The 23,440-nt window shown below is 38.4% G+C and overlaps 2 protein-coding genes across 6 annotated transcripts in view; both read right to left on the bottom strand.

Annotated features, from left to right (window-relative positions):
- Positions 1 to 21: 21 nt before the first annotated feature.
- On the bottom strand, positions 22 to 2,061 carry LOC132196799 (uncharacterized). 3 transcript variants are annotated; one of them, XM_059619689.1, is made up of 5 exons: positions 1,801 to 2,061; positions 1,441 to 1,594; positions 1,163 to 1,393; positions 661 to 1,104; positions 22 to 610 (listed from the first exon to the last, which is right to left on the bottom strand). In XM_059619689.1, exons 2-5 carry the CDS (start codon positions 1,570 to 1,572, stop codon positions 410 to 412), a joined length of 1,008 nt encoding a protein of 335 aa, XP_059475672.1. In that variant the 5' UTR covers positions 1,573 to 1,594; positions 1,801 to 2,061; the 3' UTR covers positions 22 to 409. The 3 variants fall into 3 exon arrangements, with proteins under 3 accessions (XP_059475672.1, XP_059475673.1, XP_059475671.1); XM_059619690.1 differs by having other exon boundaries at positions 1,815 to 2,061; XM_059619688.1 differs by having other exon boundaries at positions 1,806 to 2,060.
- A 5,878-nt stretch (positions 2,062 to 7,939) lies between these two features.
- LOC132196861 (early growth response protein 3) overlaps positions 7,940 to 23,440 on the bottom strand; it is a 51,291-nt gene continuing 35,790 nt past the window's right edge. For all 3 annotated transcript variants that reach the window (XM_059619789.1, XM_059619790.1, XM_059619788.1), the window contains 2 exons: positions 14,828 to 15,181; positions 7,940 to 13,228 (listed from right to left, as the gene is read on the bottom strand). In XM_059619789.1, coding sequence (XP_059475772.1) covers positions 11,859 to 13,228; positions 14,828 to 15,140 — 1,683 coding nt within the window. In that variant the 5' untranslated portion in view covers positions 15,141 to 15,181 and the 3' untranslated portion in view covers positions 7,940 to 11,858. The remainder of the gene's footprint in view (positions 13,229 to 14,827; positions 15,182 to 23,440) is intronic.

Genomic DNA, 23,440 nt, shown 5'->3' with positions numbered 1-23,440 from the left:
ATTTTTATCCTATTCTTTCATAGTTCACATCTAATGGCACGAAATTGTGATGTCCAACTTTTTTAGTTACATAATTAACTGACTTATTATTTACATAATGTTATCGACAAAAACAGGAACTATATTATTCCCAATATCATTGTGGAAATGTGCCAGATTTTATTTCACATTAAGAATGATCAACAATTGGACAAAAAAAGAATATTTAAGGAGTGTTCAGCTTCCCACATACTTAAGACTAATCAATCTCCTCAGGTTGCAAAATACATTTTTTTCTTTTCTCTCTCAGTAAGAAAAATAGAATATTGTCATTCTAGTTGAATGAGTGCAAGGAGCTGCAGCTTGATTCTAAAGTTCGTGCAGGAAAAAAAGCTTGATTAGTGCTGAAGCTCCTAACAAGATTCACAATTCAATTTTCCAAATTCTCTTGAATTTGCTTCTCATACGCCATCAAACTTGTTTTCAACGAAGCAGGGAGGCAAATCTTTTTTGCAGCAGACGGATCTTCAGACTCGCTTGCCTTTCTTTTTGTAGCACCAGTATTATTTCCATTTGACTGGCGTTTCTTCTTTGAAAGTGGCATTGGTCGGGATTTCTTGTCTTGAGGAACCTTTAATCACATTTAATTAGCTAACAAATTAATCAATAGAAAAAAATCACCTTCGGCTTGTTTGGCTTGTCAGAATCATTTCCAGTGGCATTTTCCGGTTCAGAAACTTCCTTTCCAGAACTCTTCCTTGGGTTTTTGGTAGGCATTCTTTCCCTAGGGTTTTTCTTCTTGCCCGCACCGAGCAGCTTTTCCTGTTCCCTGATCAATTTCTTCTTCTTTTCCCGTTCGCCAATTTTCTTGAATTTCAGTTTGATTTGTTTCAAGCGTTTTTCAATCGACATTGGTTTGGTCATTCCCAGAGAGTAATCGAAATCATCGTCGTCAACCTCGGTTTTCACCGCTCCGTGTTCCATCTTGATCTCTTGCTTGATCGGCACTGGAGCCACAGCACTGATTTCAGTGAACCCAAAAGTGTTGAAGAGATCAGCCTCGATCTTGGGCTCAATCTTGATTCGCATCGGAATGGTTGGTTTGATATCTTTCTCCTCATTGACCTGCAAAGACCAACAATTTATTCAAGAGGATAATTTAAATTGAAAGTTAACCACGCACTTTAGGTACAGTCAAAATTCTCTCCTGGTTTGCTTCGATGCTTTTCTGGAGTCGTCTGACTCGATTCGGGTTGTCATTCTTGTTCGAAGCTACTTCACCATCACCAGCTTTGTTTTCCTTTTCGAATTCTCTCTTGGCTCGCTGGTATTTTGCTCGAAACATGTTCCAGTTCTTGATGTGTTGCGAGCAGTCTGTGCAGACGAAATGGGACTTGCCGTCGTATTTTGAAATCTATACAAAAAGTTTAATCGAAATTTGCTGGGAAAATTTAATTATACCTTGAGACTGAGGGTCTTCTCCAGCCACATGCGAACTTGTGGTTTTTCGAATAAATCAAAGGCAACAACGGTGCACGGACGGCCACAGGTCCTGCACTCGTGCTCCTCAACCTTCAAATCGTCCACCTCCATTGCATGTATTGATCTCTCTCGCCTGAAAAAAAAAACGCAAGTTTAATCAAAAATTCAAATTCGGATTTGAGTGAAAACAGTGACAAGTTTTTTTTTAAGAGATTCATTTAGGATGAATTAATCCTGGGATGAATTAATTTTATCTCAAATTTACAAGAATTAAGAAAAAAATGCTTGACAAAAGTGCTCAAAGATAGATGAATTATTTATTTAAAAATTGATACACACCGCACCTGTCACACCTCTTGTCAGTAGGAAAAAAGTGGGTTGATTTTCGGCTGCTGTCAGAGATCTTAACTGGAATTTCTAGCTGCGGACTGATCCTGAATGGTGCCGACAGTTGTAATTGACGAAATTTGAAGAAAAGCTGGTTTTTTTCCGCCCTTTCAGCGCCAAAACGCGAAGCCAGAGACAGCAGACGCAGCTGTTATCCGACCACTTGGCGCCAGAAATGATCTTTGTTGTTTTTTCCTCCTCGTGTTTCTTTCTGTTTTATCTTGACGCTGGGCGCATCGGTCCTGACCTCTCGCGGAGAAGGCGGTGAAAAGCCCGCCACTTTTCACACCGGCCAATGCAGAAAATTGTGTGAACTGAACACGTTAAAATGATTATGATTTGTAAATTAATACATCATTGACTCATTATAATTGGCCTTAAATATTTTAGAGGAAAAAATATCTTCAATGATTACAAATCAAGTTTGCTTTTTTAAAAAAAAATTTTGTGAGAAAAAAGAGGTGTATTAATATAAATAGAGTTCAGCTCGAATACTTTTTTATCAACTTGGTTCAATGCTTTTAGCCTCGGTGAACACAATTAAGGTGGCGAAAAGTGCGGACATATCTAAGAATAAAAAATAAAATTTAAAGAATAATTATTTGAAAAATTAAAGTTTTTCTCCCTGACTTGGATACTTTATTTATCATCTTAACTTTTTTGATGTATTCAAAGTTAATAAATAAAGATTATTTCACTCAATTTCACAGAGACTTAAGGGTATCTTGTATGTATGAAATAAACATTCAAATTAATAGATCATAAAATTGGCAAAAGTAATTCTGAAGACTAGATTATCTGCAATTTGAGAGGCTCAACATTTTAATATAATTAATTTGATTTAATTGTTAGCGGAAAGGTTATGAAAACGATAAAAAATAACTGTACCTAGCAAATTCAGTATTTTATTATTATTGAAATAAGAGAACCGCGATCTTGATTGTGTATCTGAGCAACTCTCTCGCCGTGGACCCAAAACACTTGTGCTCGTCGCCATAAATAATTCGCCGTGTCCTGCTCATCTGACAGCAAGAAAAATGGTGCGATTCTAATCGAGTTTCCAGGGAATCGACGCAGCCTTTTCCGCGGAAAATAATTCTATTCTCAGGTTGATGAATGGATCTGGCGCTTCCTCTTCTTGGAATCGTGAACCGCTGCAGAACGCATTCCCTGGAAGGCTGCGATAAATTTGAGAGAAGAGCAGGGAGGGACGAGGGTGCGCAGGGTGTGGTAGGGAATCGATCTGCGGCTGGCTGGCGAACCCACCCTACCCCATGTCATCCCTGCAAGAGCTCGCCGAGCCTGGTGACGTCATTCTGACGCAAACACGGCCCCAAAATCACTTCTGCAGTGGTGTGACTCTCAATGAATTAGCTGGCCCTTGTTGCTTCTCAATTGCCCCGTTGATAAACCCCCACCCTGCCCACCAAATCCTCCCTTCCATTAACGATATCCATTTGCGCACTTTCCTTAATTATATGTTGCATAATATGCCTTTATTTTCTTTTCCCTCGGCACTTTTGTCCACGGTGAATAAATACAGTTTTAATTTTACGTTTCGACTGATTGCAGAGGTAAATTTGCCCTTATGTGGAAAAATATACAAAAATAAGTTTCAGTAAATGGAAAGAAAATATTGGATTTAAAAAATTTTAATTTCAATATGTGAAGAATGAACATTAAGTAATAATAATGGATTTAAAAATTAACATATTAAGCCGAGGCTTTTACAGATGGCAGATTAATTTTAGGACTTAATTTTTTCACTTAATTTTAAAATAAATAAATATTAAAAAATATTGTTAAAATTTTAAGATAACTTGAAAATGTATTTTCGGTTTTAACTGTGTATAAAATTAACATAAAATCACATAAAATGGATAAATTAAGTATTATTATTGTATTAATAATGAATAATAAAATAGTGATTATAATATCATTCTGGTAGAAAATACTATTTTAATCCCAATAGTACAATTATAATTTCTTGATATACACTTTTTTCGGTTCGAAATGGAAGAACAAAAGTACTGAAATTCAAAGCAATTTTTTGGTGCCCTCATAATCGGTTTTCCGTTCATCCTCCTTAAAATGAAGCTATTAATTTTTTTTTTAATGGAACTACATGCACCTATTAATTTTTTTTGTAATTTTATTTTGATTAACGAAAAAATATCTACTTGTTTAATTTTTAATTCCATTGAAACTGTAAGTCCTTTTGTGTAGTGTAAAATTTGCGCTAGTAATTGGAGCAGTAATAATCACAAGAAAATTTCAAAAGTAATATAATTTGGTTATCTTTGTCGCTTTTATGCGGGAAATATATTCCCATTCACAAAAACTTTCAGCGTGTGGCTGAAAGAGGAAAACGCTAGAAGCAAACCGCGTGAACTTTCAGATAACACGAAACAAAATCAATGTCGCCGTGAACATCTGCAATGTTTTCATTCAGGTGCGAAATTTCCTGCTGCGAAAGGGCGCATGCTCTGACGGTCTGAATTTGCGATGCGCCTTTGACCTTTGGAAAATTTCACCGGCACCTCTTGTGCTGCGCAAAATTTCAATTTTCAACAAAAATCTACATTCTCAGCAATTTCCTTCCAAATAATAAAAAAAATATCCCCCTAAGAATAATAATAAATTGTAATATGAAGAACATATTGAACGACGTAGAGCAGAAATTCAGCCCTTTGTGTGCAGAATGAATGCAGGAAATCGATAAAATTATCTCTCGGCAGTTCAAATTTGACGGATATGCTGAGTCACGTCCGCCAGTCCTTGGATTCTTAGGAGATTATTCAAAATCAGAAAGGGAAAAAGAAGATAGTGCTGAGATAAAAGCTACCAAAAAAACCGTGGATATGCAATATTTTAATTTTGGGGTTTCCTTTTCCTATATTTTTTATTTTAACTTGGAACTGAAAGTTATCAGTCAGTTTGCTTCGCTGCGAAATTCGTAGTTGGGAAAAAGCCGGTTCGGCGTAGTTTCTGATCATTGAGGTTGAGACTGTGGACGGCTCCGGAAGGGCGCGGCGCTTGCGTGCGCCAGGACAAAAAGGGAGGCGTGACACCAGGGCTGGGGTTGCGCGTCACACTTGGGCATTCATATCGATTGTCGCCATAGCAACTCGCTCGAGAGAAGCGCTGGTGACGTGACCGGGACTTTCTGCTCGGGTCTCGGTAAATGTGCAACAGTTAGTTGAATCCTCCGAGAGGGCTGAAAATTCTCAAATTTCATCCCTCTTGAGATTCTTATTTTATGCCCCTAAAACTTAGGAATATTTTGCGACGAGTAAGATGAAAGGGTCGGGAAAAGGAAGGAGCCATTCCTTACTTATAGTATGAAAAGAGAAAATTGAGTTATTGATTTTTTCATTAAAATCAACCTGATTATTTCTAAATTAATCCTTGTTTTTATTTTCTGCTACTTTTATTTTATCTTTATCAATGCAGATGAAAGCAAAGATAATTTTGGGCAATTTGTAACTCACAATCAGTTTATTAATTCTTTGTTTTCAAATCAGGACTGATAACGAAACTCAAGGTCTACAGGCTTTAGAAACTCTGCTAAAAAAAATCCACCTGTTTCCCATACAGACCCTTGCAAAAACATGCGAATCCATATTGTGTTCTTACTTTCTAGGTCACGAGTCACGGGATTTGCCAACTGGGGTAGAAATTCTTATTCCATTTTGGCACTATTCCATTGTTGAATAATCGAATGATAGCTTTGAATTGTCAGAGGCTTTCTTGCTTCTCATAAAAAAAAAATAATGATAGAAGAGTTAAATAATTATTTTACATTATTTGGAAAGGTTTGTGTTTTATTTGTCATTTTTTAAGCAATCCAAAATACTATAAAAGATATTTTTAAACGTCGAGGTTATGTATTATGCTCATTTGGATTAGTGTTTTTCAGTGTCATTGCAAAAACGTCCATTGTTACAAGTCTCGTGAGCGACAGTTTATGCAACCTGTTCGACTCGCACACGGAGCGTGTTGCATAAGCCGGTAATCCAGGCGATGACCGCAATTATTTTATAATCGGAGAGCGTAAAAATGGATATTGATTTTTTAAAGGAAAAATTAGCTATTTATTTTTAGTTGAATTTTTGAAAAATGTAATATGGTTTAGCATGAGATTTATTTTTATTTGATAAGAAACATAAAATATTTTTTTTTACATAAATAGATCATTAAAAGTTGATAATGTTTGAACAAATTAATCAAGTTATTTGCAAAAATGTGAAACGGTTTCGCCCATTTAAAATTCGAAGTTGTGATAAAAGTGCTATTGATGCTAATAGAGGCGGGCATGTGACGCTTCAAAATTCAATTCATTGATGGGGAAGGAAGGTGGATCAAGTTTCACGACTTTGCCCTTTGATGTGCGATTAATGTGTCGCTTGGCTACGATTACAGGCTGAAAATTTGAAGTTAATAAAGGCAGAAAACAAAATTGATCAAAAATTAATAAAACTATAAATTTTATGCTGAAAAAAAAATCCTGAATATTTTTCCATTCATTCAACCAGACAAAAAAAAAATATATATATTTATTTATTAATTTCTTTTGGTTGCGAATTATTTTGCGTTGTAATATATCGATCTAAGCGCGGGCCAGCGGCAGGGATTGACGTCACTATGTCTGCAGCGGCTGCCTTTATTCATCTCATTCATAAGTCGCCTGCACTGACGTCACCCTCGCTCCCCCCAGTCTGCGGACAGGTAGGCAACTGTCAATTTTGGTCGCCCGTCCATTCACACACCGTTCATTTGCACAAAACTACTTTTGTATTATTCCAACACATTCCAGTGGAAAACGCGCGTGACGACATCCGACCGAAAATTCCACGCGCCGACTCCATTAATAGAACAATCAACAAACATTTTCATGCCATTCTGCCGGCGATTGCGAATGAAAAACGTCAGAGCCAAAGCGTGCCGTACTTTCCGCAACAATATCACTGAAATAAACAACCGGATGCACTGATAAATTTAATGAAGAACCTCCCTTTTATTGTCGTTATGAAATCCCCATATCCTTCCTATAAGAAAATAGTATAATTTAAATTTTCCGTTGAAAAAATCATTGTGCCAGTGGCAGAATAAATTTAAGTTTTTACATAAATAACTATAATACTTAACTCACAGCCAAACTCTGGTGATATCTTCTCATTTAATTAGTAAAAATTTTTTTAAAATATATATTTAATGAATTAATAAAACGATTTATGAATTACTGTCTTAATTGCTTTAAATTACAAATTGTCATGCCAAAATTACAGTTTGAATAAAAACAATAATAATTTGTAATGATAAAATCTTTCAAGGCATTAATTTAAATAATAGACTCGGTGCTCAACAGAAGCCCCAGCTGAGAGAAACTCTTCTAGGAATAAAAGATCCGTGACCTAATTCAGTAAATAATGTTGGATTTTATCAGCTGTCTTCGCCTCAGCAAGCATGGTTGTGCGCGCTCCTGCTGAATTAATAACATAATACGTGATGTAATTACAAGTTAAATGATCACATAATATTGAGCGTTCGACTGCACACCTCATCGCTCATCGAGTGTGGCACGGTTTACACTAGCAACAATTTGTTATTTATGGCCGTGGTCACGAATTATTCATTTATAACGTCTTCCCGCGGTTTTATTTTATTTATTTTTTATTTCGGGAGGATTTGCCTCAATTAGAAGAGGGAGCACGAGGGAAAGGCGCGCGGGCTTTATGGTCGCACCATTATTGACCTGGCCGAGCCCATTGTTGTTGAGTCGTGCTGAGAGATAGGGATTTTTATTTTACAATCCTTTGTTTATGGCACTTTTCAGCGCATCTCTGCTCCGAAGAACGAATGTAGCGTCGAGGTTAGGCTAAGGGTCCAGCGCCAGCCTGCCGTGTAGTGCACTCAACTCATGCCCGCTATTTTTAGCGATCGTCTCACTCAGGAAACTCGTCCCCGCTCACTCTTTTCAGATTCGCCAATTCAGCATCGCTCAACAGTGGCGGGAATGAAAAAAACCAAGTCTGGATTTATTTAGTTTTTAATTTTCTTAATAATATAAAAAAGGAGGTTTGATATTTAAATGAAACACGTTATTTTACGAGCTGAATATTTTATTGTTTTTTTCATTTTTTTTCTTCATATGCAACATTCTCTCTCATTGTTCAAATATATATGATACGTTCATTAATTGCCAGATTAAATCAAAGTCAAGGTAATCGTGGAACATTCAACAAAACACAATTTCCCATAAATCCAAATGGATGCTTCGTGTGCAATGAATGGAGAGCATGAACAGGAAAATTCAAATGCCATTGATAGAGAGAATCTAGAAAATTTGAAGATGCACACATTTTTTTATCCAAAGGAATAATTAAGCAGCAGCGCAAAACCATCAAATTTAAAATGTATTTATTTTTTTCGTATGACAGCTACATTTAACTGGAACAGAGACGTGTGGAAAGACACCGAATTAATTTCAATCATCTTTTCCAAACGGTACAGAAATATATGAACCACGCGCGAAATGCAAACATCAAATAATGAAAGCTTTTTTACAATGACTACTGCAATAATTATTTATTAAATAATCCAAGTAGCAAAACTTGACACATCACTTTGCATATTAATTTGTATGCAATATTTTTACACTTAGGCCTGTTTCTTTTTGTACATTCTTATAGTATTTTTATATGTAATAAATTCAAGTACATATTTTTTTTTCTTTTTAAAACACTCTCATCAGGTTCATATTTTGTTTCTGTAAATTTCGTCAGCATGCAAAGACACTTTGCGGAAATAAAATAATCCAGATTATGTTTCATGATCAGAAGCCTAATCGCACCGCAAATAATTAATTTAAAAACAATGTTTCGCGCATCTAGAACGGTTTAAGCGGCCAAAGGGGTTGACATCCCTCGAACTACAGCCAAGTACTGCTAATATTTATAGTATTTGGTCACAGCCCATTCTCAAAATTTTTGCCTGCTTAATTGTGCATTTGTGTGGCTCAACCCACTCCAGTAAAACTAATAAAGTTGAGATAATTTTTGCTCGGATTTAAAGTCGCGGTTTTTCAAATATCCAATCAATGTATATACATAATATATTCTATTTTCTAAATGAGTCCAGTAAAATCAGAGTAACCAGCGCTCCTTCTTAAAAGTGCATCTCAAAAGGCCACAGTTACAATTGTGAATACAGTTGTGAAGCTACAGTAAATTTAGAAACCAAGCAGTTTTTGCCAATCGTTATAAAAATGCCTCTGCTTTCTAACCTCGATAATATATTTTTTCATGTTCTTTTTACTTCAAAATTTGGCACCAGCGTTTATTCTTAAATAATTTAAACTGTTCTGAAAATTCAGCTAATTAGGCCATGAGCAGCAGATTTGCGATTCGTTTAAGTTGCCGCGCGCGTCTCCAGATAGATTTCTTCACAAGGCATGTTAATTATTTTATTTGCGGGTAAAAGATTCTTTGAGGATGTCTAAAGTGGTTTGTTTGTTTTTGCTCACTCATTCACTCATTTTGCCTGCATTTCTTTTACACATGAACAAAAAAATAAAAATCAAAAATGAAAAACGCAATAAAACCATCAGCTAGGTAAAATAAAAACGATTTTTACCGCGAACGGTGCTCAAATATAATTAAACTTAAGCGTTAATTTGTTTAGTCAGGAATGTGTAATACTCAGCAGCACGTATGTATTAATTAATATAATTTTTCACCATCAACAACTTTGCACTCCGCAGAATTGTAATCGATTTTTTAAAAAATAAACTATACACAAAAAATATGTATTAGCGCTGTTATTTGGCAACAATGTGAGCGGCATTTTCAGTGTGTCCGCCAATCACGAAACTAAATATTTTCTGCAACAAAAATTGAGAATCTTACAAAATGCATAATTATTAATTCATCATTACAACTTGCACGAGATGCCTTATATACAGAGCAGGACTATTTACACTCAACAAATTGTAAGTAGAAGAGAAAACGACGTTCTGATTTATAGAGAAATTTTCAAAGGAGATAAAGAAGGAAATGGGCGAAAAATCTTAAAATCGGTGGGTGTTTCAAAAGGTAAAAGTTTGTGAATCAACGGAGCTTGAATAAAATCAAAAAGAGGAAAACACATAAATATTTCACGGGCTGCCAAAATGGACTGTTATATTATTTGCTTGCGTTTTGAGCTGATGACATTTAAAGAGTTCCCTCTTTTTCTGCATTATTGTGATAAAAGTGTGTGATTCGGTGCTCTGGGGAAGCTCCGAAAAAATCAAATTCACAAACTCAAATCTTTTGAAACACGCATCAAGTATTCGCCTCATTTCTATTTTCCAATTGCTCGTCGTCTACACCCACTTTGCCTATAACTAAGGGCCACATATTTTCTCACAACGTCTCCTCTCGATACATTTCTAACGCAAATACAAAAATATTACGCTGCATGCCTTGTCAATTTCGGACACTTTCAACTTCCTGACAAGCACGCGCACGATTATGAGAGGATATTTGTACCCCCGCAATCAATACAGTTTTTGAGCCAGTTACAAGTGAAAGATCTGTACGTGTTTAACACTGTCAACAATAAATAATTTAAATATTATAGACATCAGTCAGCCCAAACATACACAAAAATATATTCTTGGATCTACTGCAAATTTCAGCATCTCAACCGCAAGAAATGGCAAAGGGCGCGCAGTACCAAAATAGCTTTTTGGATCTCTCAATTTTTACGTGTCTCTGTGTTTGTGTGTATGTGTGATATTTTTTCGAGCAGGTAGTCGGATTGGCAATATTATTTAATTTTCAATCATCTTTTGGTTGCAGCAAAATGTAAAGGTCCTTGTTTAAGATGGTCGGCAAAGCAAAAGAATTGACGAGGACTAGCGTTAATGCTGCGTTACTGGGAGGAGAAAAAACTTGAAAAAACAGAAAGTTTGCAATTAAAAAAAATAATAATAATTTAATAAAATAAATCTATCATTCAAAAATTGTAAAATATACTTTTTTAATTTGATAGAAAAAAAATCTGTTTTTAATTTCATTGCACGTTTTGTGTCGTGAATGAGAAAGTTAATCAGAATCACTTATCTGTTAGAATCTCGCGCATTTAGCATAGTCATTGATATTAAGAGATCTTCCATTAATTTGTGTAAACCTACGATTTACAAGCCTGTTTCCAAGTGATGGCACGCAATGAATTTGAAGTTTCAAATGCAAAATACACAAACGCACATGTCCAATTGGAGAAGAAGTATGTGAGCGAGGGGAAAATTTGTTCAAAAAATAATTTAATTTTTTCAGTAAAAATTCGTGCCGTTTTCCTGCACAGGACTAACTGAGGTAACTGGTAGTAATTAAATAAAAGGGAAAAATCATGATAAATGTTTAATGATTCTAAATAATCCTATTAAGTAGGAAAAAATGTCATGGAATTTAATCTCTTTTGTATTTATAAAGCCAATCGATTTCACGATTTTGTGTGTGTTGTTCAGAACGCAATAAAAATAAAATGTCAATGGTGCTCGCCAATTATTCTGTCGCGCAGTATCGATTGCACGAGTTTACCCTGCCGCACGAGGATGCTGTTAACGCAGGAAGTCGGACGAAAAATAATATAAAATATTGCGCTTGTGCACAGTTAAGAGAGCACATAGGAAAAGACACGTACGTCGCGTTGATCTTGAATGTGCAAAACGTGTGTGTGTGAATCAATCAATATTATATATTATAGACAACCGCAATAATTTAGTAAAATCACAGACACTCACATTAATATTTATATATAATAATAATAATAATAATATTCTATTAAAAAGGAGATTTTCTTAATTTTGTGTGTATTAAGAACCTCGATCGTTTCTGTTTTTTCCATATTTATACTTATAACAATGTATAATAATATGAAGTTGGAACACAGTGTTGTGAGAAACGCGCGCGCATATTTTCATACTCAATTCTCTGGAGAGTCTAAAAAAGCAACTAACAGGAGTCCTACAGGGAGGTGGTCACCACGGGGAGGTCGTCGCCTATGCTGCCCGACGGGGTGCCGGGGTGCATGTGCATGTGCTGGGGGTGCACGTTGTGGTGGTGGGAGGAGGGGTGTTGTTGTTGCTGTTGTTGGTGCTGCTGCTGCTGCGAGTGGGCCTGGTGGTGGCCGCCGCCGCCGCCGCTTCCGGCCGCCATCTTGGACTCCTTCTTCATCTTCTGCTTGAGGTGGACCTTGGCGTGGCGCTTCTTCTCGTCGGAGCGCGCGAACTTGCGGCCGCAGATGTCGCAGCTGAACGGCTTCTCGCCGGTGTGCGTGCGGATGTGGGTGGTGAGGTGGTCCGAGCGCGAGAAGGAGCGCATGCAGATGCGGCAGGTGAACGGTTTCTGGCCGGTGTGTATCCGGATGTGCCTGGTGAGCTCGTCAGAGCGGCTGAAGCGGCGGTCGCAGTTCTCCACCGGACACGCGTACGGCCGCTCGTGCACCGGCGTCTTGCTCGGCCGGTTCGGGTACTTGCGCGGCTTGACCGGCACCAGCTTGAGGGGGATGGGGCTCTGTTGGTACACCTGCGACAGGATCTCGTGGCCTTTGCTCGTGGAGGGATTGTACTCTGCGAGTTGGACGGAGGAGAACGCCGAGGAGCCGCCGCCGGGCGCCATCGACTGCTGCGTGTTGCTGGAGGAGGTGGTGCTGCCCGTGGGGGTGGGCGCCGGCGCCGGTTGCTCCGACTGGTACTGCTGCGGCTCCTGCTTGGGGATGAGGCCCGACGGGCCCGGCACGGCGTACTCCTGCGGCTCCAGCCACTGGTACTTGGGCTGCTGCTGCTGCTGGCCGAGCCGCGAGTACATCAGGTCGCTGGTCTCGGAGCAGCTGGAGAAGGTCTGCGGGATTTTCAGCGGCAGGTTGGAGCCGCACGCGTCCAGCTGCAGGTTGAGGAGGTCGCCCTGCTGGCCGAAGGCGCTGGGCCGCTGCGGAGGGGTGCCGGGGCCCCGCTCGTCGTAGTTGAGGGGGGAGGGGGCGCTGCCGTAGTGCGGCTGCTGCTGCGGGGGCAAAACGCTGAACAGCGACGGGAACAGACCCTTTTCGCTGCTCGGCAGGATCCAGTGGTTGATGCCGCTGGTGTTGCCGGCGCCAGAGTTGCCCTGCGAGCTGCCCGTCGTCGTGAACACGCCGCGGTACGTGATGTTGGGCCCGCCGGACGGCACCGGACTGCCCATCCCGCTCGGCGAGCTCGGCACGCCGGGTTTGCTCGGGAACATGCTGCACGCGTCTTCTTCCTGCACGTCAGGGTTGATGCTGATTATGCTGATCTCGCGCGGCTCCGGAGTGCCGCGACTCGTCGACGAGGGGTGGTCGATCGACAAGTCCTGAGTACCTGAAACACAAATGGAATCATTAATTTCTGCAATTACACGTACTTCGTTTCTTGCGGCTGTTGACGTTTAACATTTTGCAAAAATGTCAAAGTTCAAAATGAATGGGAAAGGTCAGACGCCTCTTCAGCAAAATTCCTTGTGAAAGAAATATAAAAAAATTACCTTTTTTATATAAAATAATTTTAATTCAAAATTAATAAATTAAATATTTAAACGCCCAGCAATAATTATTGGCTGCCGAAACGATTAAAAATGTGGCATGTTATTTAAATCTCTGTGAATTTCGGTTCTAGTGTCATGATTTTCTCAAATTATAAATTCATGAATTTATTTAAAAAAAATTTAATTACAATTTTATTTGTTGTTTATGCAAAACCACGATTCGATTTGTTGTTTTAAAATTACATTATATAAATAAACGCCTATTCCAAATCGAATTTTAATGGGAGGGAAGCCGACCTGAACGCGCAGTCAGTAATTTACCTGTGACGCAAAAATATTTCTCAATTAAAAAGGCGGGGACGCTTGACTGGAGAGGAAGGTCCAAGTTGGAGCCCCCACCCCACCCTGAGGCAGATGGAGCAAAACATAATTGATATTCATTTTTCACAATTGAGGAAGATACAGAAAAGGAAAGATCGATGAGCGCTCGCTTCATTTGGGCGAACCCGCTTAATCTGGCCGCGCTTCTCGTTTTCCTTATTAGTCAGCGGCGAGTTGTTCAAGGCACCACTCGTCCTCAAAAACCCAAGCCGCTATTGATTTTACAAGTTAGAGTACTATGAGTAAGGAAAATTTACATTATTTCATTTGTAAACAATACAAAAATAGCGCTTAATTTTTTTAAACTGTAATTTTTAAATAAAATGTATAGCAATCAACAAGTGAAATTATAAGTAGAAGAAAAGCTGTTAGAATGTACAAGTTAAAGTTAATTTAAGATGTTTTAATTAAAATTGCCTTGTCACTTCATTGAATTATAAATAATCAAGCGCAAGATATACAATTAATTTAGCTGTAGTGATTTTTTAATTATTAAAACTCCAGGCGATGAAGAAAACTTTTTTGATTAAAATAAAATTCCTTGAGTTTAAAATTAATGAAAGATTTCCATCAACATCGAATATGAATGAGATAATCGTATGAGTGAAGAAGATGGAGAAATGAAAACAATGACGATTTCTTACCAATTAATTTTTTGAAATTAAAAAAAGAACAATTTAATAAAAAAATAAAAGCCCATTTATTATTTTCATCGGCAACAATTATTGTTAAAAAAATACCAGGATATTTAGAATAATTGCAACATCTTTGGCTTCAATCTAATCTGAATTTTCTCTTAAATGTCAAACATTTATTCAGCTCGGGAGTTTAAGGGGGGTTGCAATCAGCGGTTCCGAGTATAATGTGCGCAAAAGTGGCGAGCTATTGATTTTTCTTGGCAGCTCGCACAGTGTGGCAAATCATCTGGGAGCGCGGGGCGCGCGGGCGCTTTGGCGAACTGACACGACTGACAATGAGAGAGCGAGAGAGAGATGAGCAGAAAAGTTCACAGAGAGAAGAAAAACAAATTTAGGATTTAGAAAACGAAAACTCACCAGTGATAGGAGGGGGTTCGACGACGGTCGAGGGGCCGAAGAAGGTCGGGATGTCGCCAGAGGTAGTGACGGGGGTGTTGAGGTCTCCGGGGGCAGGCTCGGAGCCGGTGGGGTCGCTGGGGGTGCCGGCGAGACCGGTGGCCGCGGGCAGGGGCGATCCTCCACTTTCACTGGAGGCGCTGGGCTCCTTGTACGCGGTGTCGAAGCAGAGCACGTTGAAGCTATGTTGCGAGGAAACTACTGCGGAGGAGGCGTCAGCGAGGGCTGAAGAGGCATGGGGCACCTGCAGTGACTCCAGGCCATCCATAATCATTGTTGAGAAGGGTTGCTGCTGCGTGTGCTGCTGCTGAACACCTACCAAAGCAGAGGAAAAACTGGTAGAGGCCAGCGAGATTGGTTTCGGCAGCGAGTGTCTTTTCTTTTTGGCCGCCGCCGCCGCCTGGTCATTGCCGGCGCCGGCCTCGGCGGCGCCGCGACACGAGAATTTTAGGGAAGTACCCACGATCGGGGTACTGAGGCCCACGACACGACCCAGGGTTGCGTCGGGGTTGGTCACTGCGCTCGCGAAAGGGTGGTTTGCCGCCGCGTGCTCGACGAGCAGCAAGATCAGAACATCGGCTCGGCCGGCCTGCTGCTCTGGCGCGTTGCTGCTGAGTGCCGTGACTGCGACCGCGAGTGTGTCTTTGAAACGTGCGCACCGTTCGCCTGCCGCCGACTCACTGAACACCTTCTATTCCTACCAAGTTGGTTTTATGAATGGAGCGTCTGTTTCCATTTATGGGGGTCGGCCACGACCAATCGCGCGCCGTGGAGGGGAGCGACGTACCCGTGACGTCGCGCACCAATGACGTCACGCTCCGCCGCGGCTTCGGCGCACTCGCGCGCCCGCAACCCCTATCGATCTGCTCCGCTGCCCCCCTGGCGGCCCCCGAGCGACAGGTGTGCACCAACCACCTGATGGAGAGAGCGCGATCGCCGACAAATACTTTGCAGATTTTCAAAGATCACTTGAATTTTCTGTTTTTTTTTCTCAAGCTTTTTTTCTTAAAACTTTGGCTTGGATAAATACTTTTAAAGAAGAAGAAATTGACATTTTTAGGTTTAAAGGCTCTTTGAAAAAATCCTCTTTTTTTAATTTTTAAGAAGTTACAAGTGGTTTTTCTTAAAATGAGTGAGAAAAATTGGCTTTAAAGAATACCAAAGTTTTGACTATTAATCAAGAAATTAATTTTTAATGACTCGAAAAATTGATCTTTTTGTATTCTCAAAAAAATAAAAAACTTAATAAAAACTGAAAAGTTGCTCGGCAATTTGGCTCAAAGCAGTTTTCAATTAAATCAATATCTTGAAAATCGCACGCATTCCTTTTTCAAGGTACAAGTGCTCTTTTTGCAGATACCGCTCGCTTGCTCGTTCCTTGGGAGAATAGAATAGTAAATTTAATGGAATGAGAGCGCGGGTCACGTCGTGATGCGGCCGCCGCTCGGAACAAACTGAAACCCCTTCGGCCAGGACTGTTTTTCTCGTACAGACGTTGTTAGACGTCTGCTAATTTATTGCGAGCGCAAAACCATGTTGTGAGGCCGATTTTCATTCCTGCGCTATATTGAGGGACACGCCTTTCAAATCAGCGCACAATTTCGACAACCGCGCTTGTATATCACAAATCGTAACTTATTTTATCACGACGTTCCAAAATATTATACAATTTGAGTGCTCTAACGCTTTATTTCTCCGAGAGAGTAAAAAAATATTTTTGTTTCAACTCTCATTTCGCCAATCGATCAATTTTGACTTTTTTTTAATAATTTTCACAACAAACAAATTTGAGAAAAAAAAAATTATTATTAAATAATTGTTTTAATTTTTTTTTAATATTTTCTTTTCTGATAATTATTGTCGACAAATCAAATCTGTGAGCATCCAAGGAATTTTTACATTTTCATCTCCAGCTGCTGAAGCTGCTCTTTCTTGGAGTCGTGCGCATCTTTCCTCCGCTTGCCCGCATCCTCGGCAAAAAATTCCGCGTGGAAAACAAATTAGCGATAGCACTTTGAGCGGCAATAAAGAACGTAATGTTCGCGAGGCGTGAGCACAAGAGAGGCACTTAAACGTCGCATTTTTGGCAATAACTTCAACAACTTTATGTCTTAATTCTTAATATTGCGTGTCTCCTCAATGAAGGAAGCACGCGCGAGCATCGCACAGAGATGCATTGATTCAATCAGCGAGGGTCAAACTCATTTTGGAATTTCTAATGCAGAGAACAACGAGACCCTTGTCACCGTTTATTTTTTGCCGTTTCACGCGCGCTGGCCACGGAAGTAAAGCGTTATGGATGGAGAAATAAAAACACTTCCGGGAACTTCTTATCCAGAGCAGTTTCCTCTCCACGCATATATTTATCTGACCAGCCGAGTTTGAATGGAAGAGCGTCTCTGCATCGATTAATAATTTCCTTACTTCATTCACGTCGTTTTGCAAATCTTTCGATTTCGCACAAATAAATTGCTTCTCGCTCGGCAGGAAATGATTTGCTCGAGGCGCGGCATTTCATCAAAGGTTAAAAGGGCAGCAGGTCTCTGGGCAGGACGGAGAGGAAAATGGACCGAACCACTGACTTGCCGGGGGAGAGAGAGCGCGCGCGTCCGTGACAGCAGAGCCATAATTTGAGAACCAACTCGGCGTGAGCCTTTTTGTGAGGGGTGCAAAAGCAAGCTCTGCGATTTCTTTATGATCAAGATGATAAATTAATTTCTGGATGTTTATTAATTTTTGAGAAAATTCATTTGATAAAATTTATTGCGAGAAATTCTTTGGAAATTCTGGGAATTTCTTTCTGAATACGGAGAATTTAATAAAAAATAATAAAGGGCTGCTCCTACAGATTGGATGTCTGTTATTAGATCCCAGTTTCTCATCAAATCAAGAGAAATAAGATAAATTCGTTTCTCCAAGAAGCCTGTAAAGATCATTTGGATGCATATTAATTTCAGAGAAGAATAAATTTGATGAAATTTATTGCGAGAAATCGTTATCAAATTCTGAAAATTTCTTCCCAAAGGCGGAGAATTTCTTAAAAAAAAAAAAAAAAAAAAATGGGCATGTTATTTGATCCCAGTTTTTTATCCCATCAGGAGAAATAAGATGAATTCATTTTTTCAAGATGCCTTTGAATTGGATGTATTTCAATTTCGCAGGAAAATTTATAAAAATATTAAAAGAAATTCTTTGCAAATTCTGGAGAATTCATTAAAAAAATGAGCACAGATAGGCTTTCTGTCAGTTGATATCAGTTTCTCATCCAATCAAGAGAAATAAGATATATTTATTTCTCCAAGAAGCCTTTGAAAGGCACTCTAATTTTGGAGAAAAGTTCATTTCAATGAAATTTATTGCGAGAAATTCCAATCAAATTCTGAGCACTCCTTTTAAAAGACGAAGAACTTATTAAAAGAAATGCTTGCATAGGCCGTCCGTCACTTGATCCCGTTTTTTTTCTTCCAATCAAAAGGAATTAATTAATAATGGGGAGCCGGTCGGTGATATATTTATGCCGCTCACCCCAGTGACGTCACTCATTCATCCGCTCTCCTCAGCCCTAGTGACTGCGCCGGGCTGCCATCGGCGCGTTCGTCGCCCTGGCAACACTTTTCCGCGGCCATTCTCCGGCATTTTCCGCCCTCCTGGACTTCCACCTAGCGGTTTTTCCGCGAACCCTCTAGGTTCATTCATGCTTTCCGATTGATTTTGTGCGCCATTCAAACCTCGCCGCGGCCCCTGAATGCGCGCACACTCTGCCCATCGCATTATTTTGGTCCTGGCAGCAAAATTTCCGCCGCAGGCAGTGCGTTTCAGCGGCTTGCGATAGAATTAACAGAAATCATTACTCGGGGGCCTCTGGCTCGTGGAATTAAATCAAAATTAGAACACTCGCACTGCAAAAATGTTTGTTTCTCAACTCGCCGGAGAAAAAAGCTAAAAATAACAGAGTCCATATTCAATCATATTATAGCGACTGGAATTACCTTAACAGGACGAAATAATGAGAGAGCTCCTCGCAATTACGAATTATATTGCTCACATTTGAGGCTAATTCAGTAATTCTCTGCACGCAATTGCAATTACTCAGAAAGCTTGGAAGACCTATTAGCGCTAAATGCGTATGAATATTCAAAGGCGCAAAATGCAAATAACCCTTGTGAGGAATATAAAGTAAAACGTAATTCTTTCATAATAACCTTTTCACGTCCTACGCAAATTTAATGTCATCAATTAAATTTTGGTGTGAAATTTAAAAAAAAAAAAACAATAATAATTGGACGTTAAACATTTGAATTTACAATTAAAATTTTACAATCAATAAAATTTTGATTTGTTAATGTTTACAAAAATTATACTCCCGCAGCCAGGACATGTAGAGCAGCATTATTTTTATCATAAGCTAAAACAATAAACGACTCAATACCTCATTCAGGGAAGTTTAAATTAAAAAAAAAATTACATTTTTGTTGCGTGAATTTTTTTAGGAAAATTTGAGGTTTATTATAATTAAAAATTGGTATCCTTAATTACTTTTTATATTGTACACGACAGTGTTTAATAAATTTCTTATTGATTAAGTAATTTTTTTCTCAGAATTAATTTGGTTTAAAATTCTCCTTGCTGAAACCAAAGATTGATTTTGCTTGCTAATTTCCATTTCTTTGACTTCAGCTTTTTTTCAGTTTGAGAGTTTCTTGTTATTTTGAGCAATTTAATTGTTTGTTTTTTTACCTTATTCCAATTAAGATAGGTTCAAAAGTTCTTTCGTTTTTTTAGATCTGAATTGTTCAGCAATGAGTGCGACAATAATTGTGTATGTATTCGGTGAGATAAAAACATCTATCAATCACTTCATTTAGTCCGATCGAATTTTGATACGGTTGTTGGGCCTTGCTCGGTTTTCCCTTTACCATTGTGGCGGGGCATAATTAAAAGCGAGGCTCATAGACAGGCGAACAAAGCTTTTATACGCGCGTTCAAAACTATTAAGCGGCGGGCGAGTGAATCATTTTTTTGAAGGCGAAAAATAGCCTTGATGAAGAGAGGCGAAATATAAAAAGAGAGAGAGGAAAATGGGGTTGATGTCTCCACCCATCTCCGGCAGAGTGAAAAGGCGTAGTCTCAAATTTGTCTAACTTCATAAATATGATAGATTATAATAAAGAGAAGACGAGTGGAATCTCTCCTTTTGCTCCTTTCCTCCTTATAAGGCCAGGGAGGACTGAATACGATTTAAATCTTAATCAACAGTTTTACACACGTGGACATGCCTGTCTCGGAAAATAATAATTATTATTTGCTCGCCTAATTTGTGAAAACGAATTATCCCGCCGAGGCTGGGGAGATTTCGGCTTAGTCACTCTCCGCGCGCCTCTTTGAATGCAACAGGTAGTTCGGGCAGTCGCACGCCTCGTTTGATTTTCGTCAGATCATTCTGATCTTATTTTCCGATCTCGGCCCGATAGTGTCACTGTGTTTCCAAAACACACACACACACACACGTGAGACGGTGAGTCGCACTTGTCGTTTCGTATTCGCTGCACGCGGCTTATCGCGCGTCCGCATTTTTTGTTAGATCATTTAGCCGCGAGCGCGGACGTGATTCGCCGGGCCGTGAGCACCGCGGAGCGCGCGATAATCATTGTAATTTGCATTTTTACAAGAGTTTTGATTGCTCATCACGAGGTTCTAATCATTTGTTTCATATTTAAACAATTTTCACAAGAGGAAAAATTTCCCTTTTTTTATTGGATTATTTAAAAATTTGAAGGATTTACAAAAAAATATAATACCAAAATTAGGTTTTTGTTAAATAAAAATCGTTCAAAATCTTGAGATATTTTGTATGGAACTAATTGTAAAACGAACCTTTCATGACGCTTTTCTTTCCACAGCCAAATATGGGCTTCGCTTCAGAATTCTTCGTGCATGTAACTTCACCAAATTTATTTTATTTATTTTTTTTTGTGCTCGAAAGCGTTACTTCTGAAAACTTTGGTCTGTGCTAGTTTTGATTCCACCGTTTTGGGCGTCAACAATCATGAATTTCGCCCCAAGCTTTTTCACTTCTCAGCAACACCTTGAGAATAAAATCAGCTCAATGCTCACACGCTTTAGTTTAAATATTTAAAAAGTAATCTTTGGGCTTCATTTAATAGTTTGCTGATAAAAGCTTAAAGTTGAGCAAGATACGGCACTATTCATTTTAGGTGGAAGTGAGATTTTTAATCTCTCTTTATTGATCCTTTGGCGCAACTTCTAACTGAGGAACAGATTCAAAATAATGCTCGTTTTGCCCTCAGTCACCGATTGATGCTTCAAATATTCTCCTAAACAACATGTTCTAATCTCAAGATTTCAACTGAGGTCTTCAATCATCACACCTCCTTAAATATGATTTCTCATTTCTCATGAAAGCGGCTCACTGCGGCGGATGGGGTCTTTTTTATCTCAGTTTTAGCAAAATTCTTGGTAGTGGTGGTGCCGTTTTGACCAACAATTCCTTTTTTTGAATAAATTCTTCTACAATTTATTGTAAAAAAATATATTTATTTTATAGAAATGTGGAATGCGGACAAATAAAATAATTTTTTAAGACAGTAAAACCTTTGCGATACTTTTTAACTTAAATGATTTATCAAAGCAGAAAAATTACAATGAACCAATATTAGGGAAGATTACGTAATCAATAAATAAGTTTTTTTACTATTTATATTCCGTTGTTCATTTCTCCATTTGTTGTACTGGAAGATTTGTTTTATTGGAAGATTTTGTCAAATAATGTGTAAGATGTATAGTTTTTTTCTAGTAATTTTTACAAAAAATGACATAAAAAAAATTAAGATCTCAGTACAATTATTTCATTAAGAATTTTCAGGCTTACTATTAAATGAGGGTTTTGAAAATTATTTTGATTCACGTCATAAACTCCAATATATATCAAAATCTTTATGAATATTACAAAAAATAATTTAATGATAATAATAAATTAATTATATTCAAAATACTACAAAATTGCACTGAAAAAGACTACAAAAAGCACAATATCTCAGATTCGTATGTATAGGTATTTGCATGGAAAAATAGCCAGTTTGCATGAAAAAGTTTTAAACTAAAAGATCATTTTGCAAAATTTTGATTTTTTAATTGCTAGAATTTTAGTCTGCAAGACTTGTATTGTAGGTTGTGATAACATAAAAAGTAGAACTTTCACAAAATTCAAGAATAATAAATAATAAAGATTTGGAGAGCGTTTTCCAACTTTTGCATTTCAATTTGAAGGCATAACCAGAAATTTCCTCTTAAAATATTAATGCAGGAAGTTTATAAACCGTATAAATTTTTTATAAAATTAATGCAAAAATACTTAAATTTAGGTAGATAAAATTCAGAGGAGTGTCTCTCAATTACAGAAATGACAAAGTGCCTGCCTGGCAACTACTCACTCAGGGTAAAACCGAAATGGCGAAGCAGCCGAGCCGACTCCCCCCATTTGCGTCGCGCTCCGGACTGACCGCGGGAGGCGTGTGCGTTTTCGCGAAGTATGCAACCGGTGCGTGCAGCGTGTCGTGATTGCTGCATACCCTGTTTTCCGAGCGCGGATTTCGCGGGGAGGAGCCGCCGTGATTGGTGCGAGCCGGTCAATTTATAACACGCAAGATACCCCGTTTTGGCAAAGACGGCCACACATCCATAACGTGACGTAGTGGCTATGTCTAAACGTGGACAAAAGGGTGGAGCAAAGGCGGCTGGAAAAAATAATAATAATAAACACACAGAGAGAGAAAGAGAGAGAGAGAGAGACGAGAGCGGTTAATAAAACCTACGCGCGCGAGTGACGTTTCGTTTTCTCAAAGTACGATCGTTTTTCGAACCAAATAAGTCCGCAACCTGTTCCACCTACCTACCCAGCTCTCTTTCGCTCTATCTCTCACTTAATTCACAGCCGCCGCTCTTTATCTCAGGCATTATTTTTTTTCGCTCGTTACGTCACGGATTATGTGGGAAGAACAAGGTATTAAATGAAAGGCAACACATTTTTCAGCTTGATGATGTCACGTTACGTCACAGAGGGCAAATCGACGCCAACTTCCAATAGGGACAAATAAGCTACTGTTCACAATTCGCTCCAAAATATGAATGAAAATATCTTAAATTTAGGTGCAAATTGGAACGACAAACACGAAGAAGGCGGTTATTAAATGGAAGGACTTTTATGAATGATCATTAATGAAGGAGAAAACCAATATAGTTTAAAATTTATGTCCTTATGACTGCGAGTAATAAAATTGTATTCAAAAGTTAAATATCATTATTATGCCAGCAAAATGAGATTGTTTTGTAAAAATTTCAATAACTTTCAAGTAGTTTTCTACAACAAAATTAATTTTTTTTTTTATTTATTTTAATTATCAATAATTAATTATTTAATTCAGAAGATTATTTTCAACTATTTAACTTATTTGGGCTCTTTTGATTTCGTCGCAGTACTAATTAATTTTAAAAGTTCTTTTTTAATATATTGCAATATTTTATAAATAAATGCTTTAAAAATGAGCAATATTTTTC

This window comes from Neocloeon triangulifer, unplaced genomic scaffold (genome assembly GCF_031216515.1).
Source record: "Neocloeon triangulifer isolate White Clay Creek 2 clone unplaced genomic scaffold, ASM3121651v1 ptg000012l, whole genome shotgun sequence".
Taxonomy (NCBI): domain Eukaryota; kingdom Metazoa; phylum Arthropoda; class Insecta; order Ephemeroptera; family Baetidae; genus Neocloeon; species Neocloeon triangulifer.
Note: the sequence above shows the minus strand (reverse complement) of the source record. Positions and strands in the feature narration are given on the sequence as shown.

Coding starts and splice junctions, on each gene's coding strand:
- LOC132196799 (XM_059619689.1), bottom strand. CDS start 1,572: ATGGAGGTGGACGATTTGAAGGTTGAGGAGCACGAGTGCAGGACCTGT. Junction 1,105..1,162: donor GAATTTTGACTGTACCTAAA/GTGCGTGGTTAA, acceptor TGGTCTTTGCAG/GTCAATGAGGAGAAAGATAT. Junction 611..660: donor ACAAGCCAAACAAGCCGAAG/GTGATTTTTTTC, acceptor ATGTGATTAAAG/GTTCCTCAAGACAAGAAATC.